General features: G+C 44.4%; 3 protein-coding genes across 3 annotated transcripts; 1 reads left to right on the forward strand and 2 right to left on the reverse strand.

The window, feature by feature from the left end:
- Positions 1 to 2,681: 2,681 nt before the first annotated feature.
- LOC308175821 (histone H3.2) lies at positions 2,682 to 3,092 on the reverse strand (the record flags this gene model as incomplete). Its single annotated transcript, XM_080550377.1, has 1 exon — positions 2,682 to 3,092. One exon carries the CDS (start codon positions 3,090 to 3,092, stop codon positions 2,682 to 2,684), a length of 411 nt encoding a protein of 136 aa, XP_080406503.1.
- A 725-nt stretch (positions 3,093 to 3,817) lies between these two features.
- On the reverse strand, positions 3,818 to 4,204 carry LOC308167013 (histone H2A-like; the record flags this gene model as incomplete). The annotated part of the gene is made up of 1 exon (XM_080541357.1): positions 3,818 to 4,204. One exon carries the CDS (start codon positions 4,202 to 4,204, stop codon positions 3,818 to 3,820), a length of 387 nt encoding a protein of 128 aa, XP_080397483.1.
- Positions 4,205 to 13,838: 9,634 nt separating this feature from the next.
- LOC308175989 (histone H2B-like) lies at positions 13,839 to 14,213 on the forward strand (the record flags this gene model as incomplete). The annotated part of the gene is made up of 1 exon (XM_080550576.1): positions 13,839 to 14,213. The coding sequence occupies one exon, from the start codon at positions 13,839 to 13,841 to the stop codon at positions 14,211 to 14,213; it is 375 nt and encodes a 124-aa protein (XP_080406702.1).
- Between the last annotated feature and the right edge of the window lie 3,394 nt (positions 14,214 to 17,607).

Genomic DNA, 17,607 nt, shown 5'->3' on the forward strand with positions numbered 1-17,607 from the left:
AGTTCAGGTCAACTTTAATTATTAAACTACAAAGGCTGTTCAACACAATTATCAAATTACAAAGGCAGGTCACGCTCTAAGTCTTTCTGATCCACAAACCCTTGATTGATCAATCCTCAGATAGAAACTGTTCTGCTATTCTTTAATCAAAAACTGTGAAAAAGAACTTAACTTGAAATAAAAAGATGTAAAACACGAATATTAATTACAACCTGTAAAGAAATCGATTTATTATTTGGAAGGAATAAAATGATTAATTATTAATTACAATCTGTAAAGAAATCGACTTGTTATTTGAAAGGAATGCATAATTAATTAGACTTAGTCATTGACACTTCATTGATGTAAACCTGTGAAAGAAAACGTTATCATTGGACTATTACAATCTGTCCACTAGATAATAAACATTACGTTCCAACATCTTATGTTCCAACAACAAGCAACCGACTTGTCTTATTGTGTTCCGTCCACTAGATGGCGGCAAGTTCCTTCCATAGATCTGATAGGTTCAGATGGAATCTGATTCTGCAAGCAACCGAAAATGTCTTATCGATTGCTTCAGACCACCCTGCCGTGATCTTCAAGTCACAACCTATTATTTTCTACAATCCATAAACAACCCAACTGTCAAGCGAAAAGAATGAACGATTAGTTAGAATTATTCATTATATAATCATATACATTGATTTAAAACCTGTGGAGTAATGGTTTTCATTAGACAGTTGAATTATCCATAGACCGTAAAAAACAATAGGCTGTGAAAGTAATAGGTTGTCAAGGGGCTAACTCTCTTGGTGTAGTGGTTGCGCGGCCGGTTGGTATGCGGGAGATCGGGGTTCGACTCCCGCATGGAAGGATGGAATTCTCCGCTGCAGGAGTATGAAGTGAATGAATCAGCTCCTCCGTGTAAGATGGAGTCTATGAATGTTTTGACCGTAATTCTAAACTATTTAAAATACCCCGCTGATCAATTCACTTTATCTCTAACTTTATAAATATTACAATCTATGTGTAATGGATTCAACCTTATCCCATGAGATGAGCAATGCAATCGATCAAATTCAGCTTCCCTTGTAGTAGAAAGGATTTTCAGCTCTGTGTGTGTCCGCAGCCTAAAGGCCAGAGGGCGAAAAGCGCGTGTGTTTGAAATGAGACACGCAGAAAGGGAGGGGAGGGGCTCTACCCCACGGTTTTTCCTTGAAAAACCACGGTCTTTTTCACAACTTTTGTTTTCACAAACAAAGTACATTCACGACTCAACAATTTCAAGATTATCTTTCAATGCAGTTAAACTATTAGTTACCAATTTAATCTCATTCTAATATTTTCTAATGCCCATGCTTTCCACGTTTTCTCCGTGTTCTCAAGACAATGGACAATGGAGAACCTTAGAATGGGGTATTTTTCCTGCTTGCAATCCGGACTCCACAGTCCAACTACACTCTATCAAATTCTCATTCCATACATACAATAACACAATTATCAGACTCTCTTCTGATTTATCACAAGATATCAGCCCACTGTGAGAACGTCTTCCACGCAGTATTCTACTGACAGCGCATTCGCAAAACGCGCACTGAAGCAATTCATTCTTTGCTCCACAACACACACACGATACTTCTACAATATCGTACAATTACACATTTATGTACAAATACAGATTTCTAAATCCGGCTCGTTAAATTCAATCCAATTGTAATTATCTTATATTTCTAACAGATACTCAACACAAATTAAGATTCTTTTGTTTATAGCTTAAGACCATTTATTACAAAAGTACATCAAAGCTGGAAGTCTGAAGTCTGAAGTCTGGCAGAGAGAGAGAGACAGAGAGAGAGGGAGGGGGAGCAGAGAGAGGGGGGGGAATGGTACTTACCTCCAGGCGCTGAGAGAAGTGAAGAGATGCAAAAATTGACGGTCACTATAATCACTTATAAGCTATATATATTTACTCGTGGACTAGGCTCGCCATATATTTCGTATATTTTGGTATCTGTTACTGCTAAAAATGAAGAAGAGTTCTTGAGCAAATTTAAGAATGTTTATTCAAAAAAAAGCAGGTTACACAGCATGGCCCCTCAATGGAGCTGGTGGTCCGAATCGGTCACAGGATATGAAGTCAAAGATATGGATATGAAGAAAAAGATATGGATATGAAGAAAAAGATATGGATATGAAGAAAAAGAGAAAGAGCCAATCTGTGTACAGGATTTTATACCCCCCCCTGTCACTGTCGCTGAGCCAATCAAAACAGAGTCCACGTAATTTTAATTTGGTCAGATACAAAGTTTGCCAGTGAGGTCATCCTGTAAATAGGATGTTATTCCATCCTAAGGATCCTTTGCTGTGTATTATCTGCCATACCTGAAGGCAGATAATGTACTCTGCATTGGTTTAATGCAATTCACCCTATGGTCTAATACAATTCTAATGCAATTTATGCTATGGGCGTCTTGCTGGCTCGGGCCCTAATGCAATTATATCTACCCATGATGATATTACAGCCTCTGCACATGCTGGTCAAAAGGCCATTGTGTGTATTAGAGGGCCATTGCTATGGTTACAGAGCATGAAAATACACGACAGCAGTTAATGGAAAAAAATCATTTTGAGAAATATTGATGAGGCTCTTAAAAGAGCCTTTGGTTTTTGTTCATGATCCTAGTCCGACACTCATCATCTTAGGCGCGCTCTCCACGGATGCGACGGGCCAGCTGGATGTCCTTGGGCATGATGGTCACCCTCTTGGCGTGGATGGCACACAAGTTGGTGTCCTCGAACAGACCGACCAGGTAAGCCTCGCTGGCCTCCTGTAGGGCCATCACAGCAGAGCTCTGGAAGCGCAGGTCGGTCTTGAAATCCTGGGCGATTTCTCTCACCAGGCGCTGGAAGGGCAGCTTGCGGATGAGCAGCTCGGTGGACTTCTGGTAACGACGGATCTCCCTCAGAGCCACAGTGCCGGGCCTGTAACGGTGAGGCTTCTTCACGCCGCCGGTGGCCGGGGCGCTTTTGCGGGCAGCCTTGGTGGCGAGCTGCTTCCTGGGGGCTTTGCCACCAGTCGACTTACGAGCGGTTTGCTTGGTTCTGGCCATGACGCAAACTTCTTCTTGTAGAGTCAAAGTATAGATGTTCTTCACAAGTGAACTTGTTAAGTTTATAAAGCCGGAGCCGTCGTGCTCCGATTGGCCGGCGAATGTAGACGAGCTCATTGGCCCGCGAATGTAGACGAGCTCATTGGCCCGTTGTCACCTCCTTCTCAGGCTGTCATTGGACACGACCTCCGTGCACCCTTCCCGCCATAAATTAAAACTCTAAACCCCTCCTGCTCCCTCCATTGCGCGCTTCCCTTGTCTACCCGCCCCGCCCATGTGAATTATAATAATAAACATAATATGAATATTTTTTAAAAATCGGTGTTATGGGAAAATCCATAATTATTAGTCAACTGGCAGATGATACCACTGTTGTGATACCACTTTCTTAAGGACAACGACCCCAGCTATAGCTTTTACGCTATTCTCAGATGCATTTGTTGTGTTTATGCTTATAGCCAGCATTCATCATGAAGGGAACATTGGTTGGCAACACCACGTGGCCAAATCAAAAGTGTTGTGGGTGCGTTCTCTCAGCCTCACGAAGGTATGTGACTGTTTAACTTAGTGATTGCAGGCTTCAACATGAGGCACACTAGGGTACTCATAGCGGACAAACACCGTTTAGAGATGAAAATACAAATTGCACTTTTTGAGAGACAAGTAGTTGGCTCTTAAAAGAGCCTTTGGGGTTAAGAAGTGGGGTGAAAGCCGGAGTAGAACTTTTACTTGGCTTTGGCGGGCTTCTCGGTTTTCTTGGGGAGCAGCACTGCCTGGATGTTGGGCAGCACACCGCCCTGAGCGATGGTCACACCGCCCAGCAGTTTGTTCAGCTCCTCGTCGTTACGGACGGCCAACTGCAGATGACGGGGGATGATACGAGACTTCTTGTTGTCGCGGGCGGCGTTGCCGGCCAACTCCAGGATCTCAGCAGTCAGGTACTCGAGCACGGCGGCCAGGTAGACCGGTGCGCCAGCGCCCACACGATGGGCATAGTTGCCTTTGCGCAGGAGCCTGTGCACACAGCCCACTGGGAACTGGAGTCCAGCTCGGGAAGAACGGGTCTTGGCCTTTGCTCTGGCCTTACCTCCGGTTTTACCTCTTCCTGACATCTTGAAACTTAAAGCGGGTTCTGTGTTAGTGTAGAATATTTTCTTTGTTTGGTGATTGTCAAAAATGAGGAAAAGGTCCTGAACAAAGTTAAGACTATTTATTCAAAAAAGACAGGATCGGGTCATCAGGTTACACAGGATCAGGTTACACACAAACAGTCAGGTCGGGGTCCGAGGAACAAAGAGACTGAGCTTCTGTGAATTCCTAACTTTATACCCAGTGGAACCACCTTTAAGCCCTCCTCTTCCTGCTAAGCCTTTACCCCAACAAGGAGCTATCGATCGGTCTTTACCCTTTGTGTGTGCCTATGTGTGGGCGCGTGCGTGTGCGTGCCTGACCATCTGTCGCGAAACCTCCTTGTCTCAGAGGAAGGGCCTAAATGCCCTTGTAGGCCCTCAAGAGAGGTCAACCCTTTACAAAGCTATATATATATATAATCCGTGTTATGTGTGTGTTTTAGGTAAAAATATACGACACATCCCCCCTCGGACCACCCAGAGGGTGTTCCGAAACTAAATGATCACATAAAACAAAACAAAAACACAAACCTCACATATCGCAGCTAAGAAATAAAAAATAAAAATAACAACAACAGACAGAAAAACCATATCAACACCTAACACAAGAAGCACAATAACACAGACCAACCCAGGACCAGTATTAGGAACCCAAAGATATCATGCAAAAAATAGAAACCAACCAATAATAAAAAGAATCTTGAAAATAACAATCACAATTAAACTAAATACAGTCCATCATGCACAAATCAATATAGAAACTTCCAACGACCGATGTTTTCTTTGTCCTTGAAGCGCCAGGGTCAGAGGTTACTAGCACGTGAACCCAGTTGGAGAACAGCCTTTACCGCTGTCTCAGATTGATAACACTTTCATAGTCAGGAGCTTCCATTTTCGTTGCGCTAGGAACAGAACCTTGCTCCTAGCTTCGCATAACCACCACATCACTTCTCAACTGACATCAATCACATACGATATAGAAATAAACAAACAATACACAAATAATGACATTCAGTTATCATAACACATAATTCCCCAACAGTAAGCACAGGACAAAGGGAATGCATTAATGCATAGATCTTCACCTCAGATGAGGACTAGTCTTCTGAAATCATGTCTGCTATAATAGGTGCTCCTATCTTAGCAAAATAAGTTTCCCATGCCCCTAAGACCGTTTCCAGCCATGCTATCATCTGCTGTCCATTCCCGTCGTTCCCTTTGATCTGCTGCTTCACTACCCTATTCATAGTCTTTAATATTTTCCTAACTGGTCGTCGTCCGTCAGTGTCATTGAGGTTCAGGCAGCCGCCTGGTCCCCTCCCACGCTGATCAAGGTCTGGGGAGTCGCCCTCAGCATCATCTGAAGCATGATGCAGGTACTCGCCAGCATCCCCAGTAGCACAGGTGTCCAGGCTTTGGACACTCCCAGGCTGGACCTCCAGACTGTCAACACTCTCTGCTTCGTTGGTTTCTGGTTCATTGGCATCTGGACAGCTTTCCACTGTCCCCTCGGTTTCAGGCACTGCCGGTAATGTCACTGGCTGTAACACTGGCATTGCCACTGGCTCTGGCAACACCACAGCATCTCCTCGTAGCTCCTCCTTCTCAGGTTCTCTGGGGACCTCGGCACCTGTTGGCACAACATCCTGCCTACTCTGTACATCCACCCCCCTGTCCACCACCCGTGGCCCTATTGGGGTAGGGATATGCCCAGACACCACTGGTGTACCCACTCTGATGTTGTTTCTCCAACAGACCCCACATTGACCTAAAGCATGGTCAATCTGTTCCATCAAATATGGACTCCAAAACCCATATTCCTTGGTGATCTTGCGTCTTACCTCCCCCCTAGCCACATGTGCTAATCCATGAGCTTCCCGTATTAACATGCCTATTAAATCTGAGGGTGCTACAACCAACCCCTCATGATTCCTCCATAGACCTGTGTCATCCTGACTTGCCCCCCTTGCTAGCCAAACGTTCTTGTCTAACGTAGTTACTCTACTCTGTAACATCAATAAATCTTCAAGTGTGACCATGCCCTGTAATTGCTTTTCATGTGTGACCTTTACCTGCCTTGTCTGCTCCTGTAATGGCTTTGGCTGCATCCTCTGCAGCCCTGTTACCTTGTGTGACATGTGATGAGTCAGACCTGTGTGTGGCACACTTCACTATGGCTAATTCCTTTGGCTTCATCATGGCTTGTAACAGCTTCATGATCTGTGCGTGATGCTGTATAGGCGTACCATCAGTTCTCTTAAAACCCCGCCCCCTCCATACAGCTCCATTAAAATGACAAACATTATGTGCATAGGCAGAGTCGGTGTACACTGTCACTCTCCGTCCGGTTCCCAAGTTGCATGCTTCTGTGAGGGCAATCAATTCAGCCAACTGAGCTGAGCAAGGCTGAGGAACTGCCTCAGCCTGTTCTACAATAAACTTTGAATTCTGTGCTTTAACTAAGGAATACCCAGCGCACAAAGTTTCTCCTACCCCGTAACAAGACCCATCAACCCAATATTCTATATCAGCTCCCTTTAAAGGCAAAGCTTGTAGGTCTGTTCTATGCTTAATCACTCTGGCTGTCGATGGAATCTGAACATCGGATGGCACCGTCACCTGACAGCCGTCAGGGGTGCATTTTACTGTACAGTTCAATTGGCATAGAGCATCTCTCCCTAGCAGCCCTGTTGGCGTGTGTTCTGACACAAGTGTTGACAGAGTTGCTCTCTGTCCCTTGTACTCTAAGTCTACAAGCTCAGTTGTAGGAATCAGCTGTTTAATTCCCTCAAATCCGATTGTCTTCACATATTCTCTAGACATAGGGAGGTGCGTGGCGCCTTCAGGCTTCTGTGTCACCACCAGCTGGCACCTCCCACTCGGATCTTCCGGGCACCCCTATAGGCCAGCTGCTGGGCCTCCGTAAGGGTTCATCACTCCTGGAGCAGGTGTAGCAGGAGGCCAATATCCTCCTCCTTGGCTCCCCCCTGCGCCCCCCTGGGGCCTGTTGTAGCAGGTACAGGCTAGATGTCCATTCTGGTCGCATTGGTAACACGGTCCTAGCATCTTCCTCCCTGCTGCGGTCCATCCCTCTTGTGGTGGTCCTTGGCCAGGCTGGTTGTATGGCTGGTATGGAACCACTTGCACCCCTGGTGGCCCTTGGGGGTATGGATACCCCCCTTGTGGCCCCTGTGGGTAGGACTGGTAAGTAGCAGGATACCCCCCTTGTGGCCCCTGTGAGTAGGACTGGTAAGTAGCAGTCTGCACTCCAGGTGGCTGTTGCTGTGGGGCTAAAGCCTGCACTCTGTATGCTGCGAAGAGCTCTGGATCATAAACTGATGTATTGATATATCTATGAAGTCCTGCCTTCATCAATATTTCCTGCATTGTATCCAATCCTGCAATAAAGGCTAAGAGTCTTTTCAGGTCTCCCATCGCGGCCTGCGTTCCTGTCAGTCTCACGTCGACCTCAGTAGTCCACGAATGTCCTCCCTCCTCCAGAACTGGGAGTTTCTCCATCACTTCAGACAGATCTGTATGATGCCACGGATGATATTCCATCTTGTTACCCCGAATCAGCACTGGACAGTTCTTTAATGTATTTGATGACATTCGATGACAATCTTCCTCTTCCTCCCATTCTCGTTGCTCCTTCAGCCATCTGTGGTGTCTTTTCTTCTGGGAATGGTCCTCCAGTGCCTTAGCATATGGAGGGGGACTGGAGACAGGACACATGTCTGTGGATGGAATGTTCAATTTCTGTTCCAGTGTTCTGGCCAATTCATTTTTCTTTTCCGGTTCCATCTGAGCTATTTTCTGTCCCTCTACCTTAAATAGATCTAAAATAGCTAACTCTAACTTGCGTTTCTCTGATCTAATCTTTCCTCTTTGATATGCTTTGTGCACATTGATAAGTATTTCCAATGTTGCAATTATTTGTAAATTAAGGCTGCCCTCTTTCGGCCACGGCTGTTCAATGTATGCCCAACGGCTATTCCATTTCGTAGACATTTTGCTAATTTCCCTAACAAGAGGATTCATTTTTTCCACTACAGCCATAGGGGATAACGTAGCCAACATTCCACTAGGTTCACTAATATCTTTTAACACCTTCGTTGAATTTGACCCCATTCTACTTGCTCAATATGCTGACAATATTCTATATTAGATAAGGTGTACGCTTCTTACAACCCACCTTCCTATTGTCTTGTTTGCTAAACAAATGCTAGTCCAATATAACTGTATTAACCATCCCCACAAAACCCTGCAACTCAGAATAACAGATTTGCCTCTTGTGTATGTCAGTGCAGTATTAACTTAAATCTAATATCTGTGTAAGTACTTTATACTTAAATGTGTTTCCTAATTGTTTATGAATATGTGTCACTTAATTACTCATTCAATACTAATTACAGTTCTGGTCAACACAATTATTAAATCACAAAGGCTGGTCCACACCTAAGTATTCACTGATTTACAAAAACCCTTTTACTGCTTAATTATCAATACAAACTATTCTGCTATTCCTAATCAAAAACTGTGAAAAAGAACTTAACTTGAAATAAAAAGATGTAAAACACGAATATTAATTACAACCTGTAAAGAAATCGACTTGTTATTTGGAAGGAATAAAATGATTAATTATTAATTACAATCTGTAAAGAAATCGACTTGTCATTTGGAAGGAATAAAATGATTAATTATTAATTACAATCTGTAAAGAAATCGACTTGTTATTTGAAAGGAATGCATAATTAATTAGACTTAAGCTTCGTGCACACCGCGAACCGTGACCCACCGTTCTGACGCAACCTGGTGGGATGGGCTTGACGCATGTCGCATGCGATGCAGACGCAACATGTGTGCACAGCGGGGGAAGTTTGAACAAAAAGTTTTAACAATGGAGAAGCAATTGATTCTTGCCGTCTCTGGCCAACCAAAAGTTTGATACAGCTACATGCTGATACAGCTACATGTTGATACATATGTAAGGTGAATAGTGAGTTAACATGTTTATTAGTTGTATCCCTTCCTTGTTGTAAAACGTGTTGTTGAACATGTCTGTGACTGAGATAGACTAGATACTACGGAGGATGTTAATCATAGTGTCTGTGATGCTAACGGCGCCATCTTTGCTAGCCTGTGGAGACGCTATGATAGCATTAGCTCCACACGGATTTAACATGAACAGTAGTAGACTACACTTGTAGTAGTAGTAGTAGTAGTTGTATAAGGTGAATAGTGACTGGTTATTCAGTACCCAGTCTGGAGACTAGATAGAAAATGAGTTCCTACGTGGGTAACATCATCTCTTATAAGCCCAGGATACATGATAGCCTTTAGCTAGGCTAGCGAAGTTTCCCACAGAAGTGGGGGAAAAAACGTCAGATTAGATATATAAACTGGTTATTTTGATAAACCGGATACATTTTGTGAATATATATGGTTACTTTCTCGCCTGAAAACATATAAAAACTTCATAAAATGACATATTAACACTTGTAGAGCCAAATTAAAGATTTTCGCCAATGGCGGATTTTACATCTAAAGGCGAAATCTCTGGTCAAGAAACTACTTCCGGTTGTTTTGACGGACCCAACGCAACGCAAAAGCTGAAATATTTTGACTGATTACCGCACCCTGACGGACAAGAAACGCAATGCAGAGCAACGCAACGGATCAACGCAACTGCCCCATTGAGATGAATGACTTCCGTGCAACGCAATGACCTGGTGTGCACGAAGCTTTAGTCATTGACACTTCATTGATGTAAACCTGTGAAAGAAAACGTTATCATTGGACTATTACAACCCAATTGATCAAAGTTTTGTGAAAACAGAAAATGAAATGATCTGAATAATTAATTCAATCAATTGGTAATTAATTAAATTAATTGAATTAAGGTAATATATTACAATCATTTACAACCATCCATTTATTATTGTATAGGACTATTTCATCGACCTCAGATGGATCATATCAGATGGATGCACTGAGGACCAGTGTTCCAAAATGTCTTATCGTGTTCCGTCCACCAGATGGCGGCAAGCAACCGACAATGTCTTATCGTGTTTTGGCCAGCAGATGGCGCCGGCAGCCAACAGCTCTATCTCACAGAACGACTCTATCTTTTAATCTTACCTAAAACTCACAATCTATCTTTTACTTTTAACAAACAATGTCCTCTTTTCGTGATCCAGCGATCACAATTTTATCGCAGGGAGGGGTTTAAATGAAAAGTATGGGTATTCACTTTGAATTACTTCACTTTCGTGAATTGAATGCCTTTCTCTGTGTGTGCGCTTCGCGCCTTCAATGCGCATGCGCACACTTCTAGTCAGGCTAGTGAATGAATGTTAACAAATATCTTTAAACTATTCTGAATACCCTGATGATCAATTCACTATCTTTCTATCTTTGAATTACTACAATCTATGTAATGCAACAATCACACGCAACCCCCCTACGTGTCCGAAGCCTAAAGGCCAGAGGCAGAAAGCAGGCGGCTCAGTTTAGCAACCCTTTGTCCTTGAAAAACCACCGCGTGTTTGTAGCCTGCTTTAAACAGCCTCTTTAACACAACTTGTTTTTTTTACAATAATGTTATTTTCACGACACAGCAATTTCAAGATTATCTTTCAATGCAGTTAAACGTATTATTTGCCAAAATAATCTTATTCAAATACTCATACCATGTGTATGCTTTCTACAGTCTCTTCACAGAGATATCTAAAGGCCCTGTGTGTCCGCGTGTCTGAGCGTGCGTGTTTCTGCTCCACTAACAAAGGACAAAGGACAATGCCAATGGCGTCTAAGACACACTTCTGGCTACAGTTCTGAAGAATTGATTTCTTAATCTGCTTCAAATACTGCTCTTACTTACAAAACACACTTCATAATCCAGTTATACTTTATCAAACAGGAATTCTCATTCCTTACACTCATCAGACTATTTTCTGATACAAAACACATTTATCAGCCCACTGGGAAAACGTCTCTCCCTCAGTTTTATGCTAATAGCTTGTTCCCAAAACAAGCCTACATGCAGGTCACTCTCTGCTGTACTACAAACACGATATTTTAACGTATCGAACAATCAAATCACTATATTTACATATACAGATTTCACAATCCGGCTAATTGTCCAGCCCCTACCCAATCCTTCAAGATAATATACTTCAACACATCAAGATTCTTTTAAATATAGCTTAGAATTTCAACCAGTGTTCAAACACCTCCTCCGCCGGCCTAGCGGAATTTCAACGGAGAGGGGAGGGGAAAATCCCTTGAGACTCACCTAGTTTTGAAATGAAGAGTTTGAAAAACGGCCGGTCATCCGAAACTATGGATCTCCTGGCTGGCTCGCCACATATGTAGAATATTTTCTTTGTTTGGTGATTGTCAAAAATGAGGAAAAGGTCCTGAACAAAGTTAAGACTATTTATTCAAAAAAGACAGGATCGGGTCATCAGGTTACACAGGATCAGGTTACACACAAACAGTCAGGTCGGGGTCCGAGGAACAAAGAGACTGAGCTTCTGTGAATTCCTAACTTTATACCCAGTGGAACCACCTTTAAGCCCTCCTCTTCCTGCTAAGCCTTTACCCCAACAAGGAGCTATCGATCGGTCTTTACCCTTTGTGTGTGCCTATGTGTGGGCGCGTGCGTGTGCGTGCCTGACCATCTGTCGCGAAACCTCCTTGTCTCAGAGGACGGGCCTAAATGCCCTTGTAGGCCCTCAAGAGAGGTCAACCCTTTACAAAGCTATATATATATATAATCCGTGTTATGTGTGTGTTTTAGGTAAAAATATACGACATTAGTTAAAGAAAAAGCGTATCCTAGTTGCTCGCTTGGGGTGGTTATCTTATAGCTCAGCCTGACCAGCGTTCATTGGCCACCGGACCGATGACACCTCATCCAATCAGCAACCCGGATACGCGCGCCTCTTCCCGCCGCCCAGCGATTGGCCGCTGTTTCACTCGGCCTTTGTGAGTTTCCCTCGCGCGCCAGAAATCAAAGTTCAAATCAAACCAATAATTTCCTAATAATATACTAAATAGCGAAACAATACTCCTTATTGGCATTACAGCGAAAAGTGAAGTGCATTAGGCTCTCACAGCTCTCCCCATACGCAATGTAGTAGGCTACTACTAGAGCGAAAAGTTGACCATTTCTATCCAAATAACGTTATATAAAGCAAACTACCGTATGTCGATATTGAAAGGTATTTTGTGGAGTCTAGCATAGAACCCCCCCCCCCCCCCTCCTCGCTCACGAAGAGACCGAGTGAGACAATATATATCGTTTGTTAAAACATGTTTGTGTAAAGTATTAAACTTTCATTAAGGCCATTTCAATATTTAATATAGCTATTATTCTCGTGTGCATAGGTCAGTGATTGAGACTGGTGTAAATCAGACCTTCTTATTTGAGAAAGTTCCGTTATGTCGACATGGATGAAAATGCACTTTTTATGGAAAGGTGGGTGGCTCTTAAAAGAACCTTTTTTTGTGGTACAAGTGTCCTGGTATAATACTCGTTGTCCTGGTAGCCAGGTTGTTTGGCTGGGAGTTACAAGGTTGAAGGTTCCCCAATGTGGTGCTGGGCGTTTTAAATGTGAGCTCTTTCGGGGGGGGCAAAACACAATCGCCTGGATGGGGCTGGGAGCTTGTCCGTGGGTGGTGATGGTGGTGGTGACTCTCCTTTCTCCGATCATTATCTTTACAATTTCCTTCCAATGTGGTAGAATGAGTGATTCGGCAAACATTCGCTTTTGCTATTAGCTCCAAGAAGCTGGATCCTGCACTTTGCTAAGCGGACACATGACGTCATGCATTTATTCTAGTTATCATTTTGCAGTCTTAATAGCTTTAAGTAGTCAATGTCTTTGCTAGTATAAGTGGGGTGTCTTGTGTCAAAATGTATTTTGAGCTTACTTGGGACCATTGCTGCAATTTAAAGTTGTAAACTGCAGAGGTATTCTGGGATGAGACAGCTAGGGTCACCACTGTATGAAAGTATTGGTTTATTATAAGACAGCAATACCGTGATGTCCAAATCATATTGGTATGCATAAAAAAAGACAGAACTTTATTTTATTATTTTATTTGTACGTGTTGTGTGTGCGTGTGTGTGTGTGCGTGTGTGTGCGTGTGCGTGTGTGTGTGTGTGTGTGTGTGTGTGTGTGTGTGTGTGTGTGTGTGTGTGTTGGGTGGTGGGGTTGGGATTGTGCGTTTTTGGAGGTGGGGAGTGGAAATGGGGGGATGTGTGTAAATTGGAATGGAGGGGGGGGGATAGTTGGGAGGTGTGTGTGTGTGTGTGTGTGTGTGTGTGTGTGTGTGTGTGTGAGTGAGAAGAATGTCACTTAAGATCCATTCTGGTGTGTAGGCTTGCGAGATCGTCTAGCAACTGCAGCAGATCTCCATGTCCTGCTGGGCTGGCTACTGCGGGAGCGGTAATTTTCTGCAGATAATGTATTTACCAGCGAGGCAGGCTAGAGCTTTGGAAGTGGATGTCAGCAGCCGCCTAATTTGCATAGCCCCACCTTTATATTACGGTTGTGCGTTTGCCGCCTCCTCATTCGTTTCTGAGAAGTAACGAGCCACCATCAACATGCCTGAACCAGCAAAGCCAGCGCCCAAGAAGGGCTCCAAGAAAGCCGTCACCAAGACCGCCACCAAAACCGTCAAGAAGCGCAGAAAGTCCAGGAAGGAGAGCTACGCCATCTACGTGTACAAGGTCCTGAAGCAGGTCCACCCCGACACTGGCATCTCCTCCAAGGCCATGGGAATCATGAATTCCTTCGTCAACGACATCTTCGAGCGCATCGCCGGCGAGTCCTCTCGCCTGGCCCACTACAACAAGCGTTCTACCATCACCTCCAGGGAGATCCAGACCGCCGTGCGTCTGCTGCTCCCCGGTGAGCTGGCCAAGCACGCCGTGTCCGAGGGCACCAAGGCCGTGACCAAATACACCAGCTCCAAGTAGTAGCGCTTCTGCTGCTCCACTAACCCCAAAGGCTCTTTTAAGAGCCACCCACCCTTTCAACATAAGACCAATTCCATAGCGGGTTGATCTCGCGTGTTACAATGTTGTATTGTATCTGTTTAATGACTCGATGTTGTCATCTATAATGATTCATCTCCTTACTTGTAGCATGAACGCGCCCGAGAATTGGAGCGGCTGTCTTTCTCCCCTTTGTCTATCAAATGAGCACGAAGTTACGTTGTGCACACGCATGTACACTAGAGACCAAGGCCTGCACCATGTCTACAGTATTTACCCTAACATAACACAGTTCAATACAGAAATCATTACAGCATAAACCCACACTATTTTTCCACCAAGGAGGTCCTCATCACCCTAAATTGACTTTCTTTCTGTAGATTTTTGCAGCAGAGCCGGGGGACTATCATGCCAAATCTTACCGGGCCATCAACGGCCCATCAAAATGTAATCGTTCGATCGCTGTTGCTAATCGTTCGAACGTTCGACGTGTTCCACACTAGGGCCAATATCTGTCCGCCTGTGACGTCATTATACTGCTCCACAGCAGATGAATGTGTGTATCTTAAACGGCGAAGACAAATGTAATCTTCTTGCACTTGAATAGCATTAAGGTTGATGCAGGCTCACTAGTCAGCTACCTGGACAGAACCTCAAGAACCAATGATGTGAACGAGTTCGGTCATGCATGTCTTTGAATTGTAATAATACCACTAGGTAGCGGGTTTTGTTTATGTAGTAGGGCTTTATATACAAAAATGAGTTATGAATAGATCTACAGGATTTAACGGTCCAGCCAGCCATTTATACAGAATGCAGAATGCAATGATGAGGATAACAACTATCATCTATGATAAAGCGATAATCAAACACCGCCATGAACGAACTGCCCAGGTAGCGGGACACACCCAAGATGCAAACATGAATCAAATTTTAAAAAAATGTGATATGGTAGAACATAGATTTTTATCTTTCCAACATTAAGTATCATTCTCATTCTCAGCCCACCAAATGCTCTCTGCAGGACAGTGAATGCAGACTGTAGCTCAGAAAGAGCCTGGTCAGTCGTGGGGGCAATAGCATACTGTACAACAGTGTCATAAGCATATATATTATTGTATTATTGGTGAATATTAAAAAGAACCAGACCAAGAATTTACATTTGTATGTCCAGTAAAACAGATGTAACACCATCATGTAAGACTCCTGAAGGTCCTGGACTGAATCAATGTAAGACACGTGTAGACACCTAGCCTGTGCTATGGCCGGGTGTAAACACAGATTGGTGTACATTTAGGTTACATTCAAATGTTAACGACAGGAGTGATTACAAAGCTGGTAATATATGGTGATTGATTGTGGTGAATTCCCCACATGTCTTGTCCATGAAGATGAGGGGAAGCCACTTTAGATGATTGACATGCAGCCAACGTCAAACTAGTCAAACAACTCGCTGCCTGTCTGTCTGTCACTCGCTCCTCAACAGCCTTAATACGATTAATACGAGGCTCAAGGACAGCCAAGCAGCGGCAGAACCATTATATTATATTATATTATGTTACATTACAAATGTGATGTAATCTAAACACCCCGGTCCACAAAGACCCACAAACAGAGAGAGGAGGCAGGCTGACTACGTCACCATCGATAAACAACACATACACAAGCACATTTAATTTATTGAATTTACTTATTACTATTATTATTTATTTATTTACAAACAGCAGCTATGATTGATGAACAGCTATGAACAGCAAGTTATGATTGCAATTTCAGCTAGTTACCAACTAGTTTAGTAGCCGAACATATTCATCATAAGGCTGCTGATGTCCTCGACACAATTCTGGTGATAATATCGCAATTGATTCCTCAGAGTCGACATGCAGCAACCATAGTCCATCGGGGGACCCTCAACCTTTGTACTCCCTTGCCAGACAACCTGGCTACCTGGACAACGAGTGCTGGTCGCAATCATATGCACTTTTAGCCACTTTAGGAGACAAATAACACAGGAAAAGCTGTTCGCACCGGTCCCTCCGACGGTGCAACGGTGGGGTTTTGATCGAGTCACAACAAAACTCACGAGGCCTTCGCGGCTCACATGACTTTATTCTAACCGGAGGCAAGTCTGCTCGCTGGCCCGTTTGGATTTGGACCTCAACTCGGCACCACCGGTGACTTTTGGCCCGTTATTCGCGAGGAGAAAACACAGGCGCCCAAGTATTTCGATAGTTATGGAGATAGACTCCAGTTCTATGAGTGGAGCGGAGCCCCATAAGGGAGCTCTGCTCCTATTGGTTTACCCCGCTACCTAAAGTAGCCAATGACTGAATTGTTCGATGCCTGCGCCCGCCCTGGGGTGCTATATAAAGAGGCGTCCTTCGCTCCTCATTCTCCCAAACATACAATACAGTCGGGTTTGAACAAGTCGAAGTGGGCCAGCAGCCCTATGGGGCTCCGCTCCACTCATAGAACTGGAGTCTATCTCCATAACTATCGTTCTATATCGTGGAGCTCCGCCCCATAGGGGAGCTCTGCTCCTATTGGTTTAGGCGGAGCGAGCGAGGCCAAATGTACCCCCACTGAGACTATTAGTCAGAAAACAATCTCAGCGGCACCCGGAGCTGACCACTGATGTTGGTTCAAGACAACCTTAAAAAGTTGGCCCAACCCACACCGAGTCTGCTCCACTGATCTAGCCCTTACGTGAGCACGTAGGGTTGTTGATCTAACGGAACATGTCCTGGAGGAGGGTCCCCTCCCCAGGCACATCCGTATTCATCCTGACAGCACTTGAATAGAATCCCCATGACCAGGGTAATCCAAGTGCCTTCCCCACTACATCAGTCATCAGCAAAACTGAGGACAGAATGAGAAAAGGATGAGGAAGAAATATCACTGATCTAGCCCTTACGTGAGCACGTAGGGTGGTTGATCTAACGGAACATGTCCTGGAGGAGGGTCCCCTCCCCAGGCACATCCGTATTCATCCTGACAGCACTTGAATAGAATCCCCATGACCAGGCCGCCTCACATATCTCCTCCACTCCCACTCCCCTGAGAATGGCCACTGATGTGGCCATGCCCCTGGTGGAATGAGCCCGAATGCCAGTCGGCACGGGCTGCCTCTTCGATTCGTATGCGAGGCTAATCGCCTCGCAAATCCAATGGGACAGCCTCTGCTTCGAGAGTGGTGCCCCGGCTTTCTGTCCGCCGTAGCAGATCAGAAGCTGGGGAGAAGATCTCAGTCCTGCTGTGCGCTTCACATATTGTGCCAACGCGCGCACCGGACATAGACAATGTAAACGCCTCTCCCTCTCTCCGTCGTGAGGTGGAGGAAAAAAGGCGCTCAGTGCAAAGCTCTGAACCCTAAACC

The sequence above is a fragment of the Nansenia antarctica genome, assembly GCF_963989245.1.
Source record: "Nansenia antarctica genome assembly, chromosome: 1".
In the NCBI taxonomy this organism is placed as follows: Eukaryota; Metazoa; Chordata; class Actinopteri; order Argentiniformes; family Microstomatidae; genus Nansenia; species Nansenia antarctica.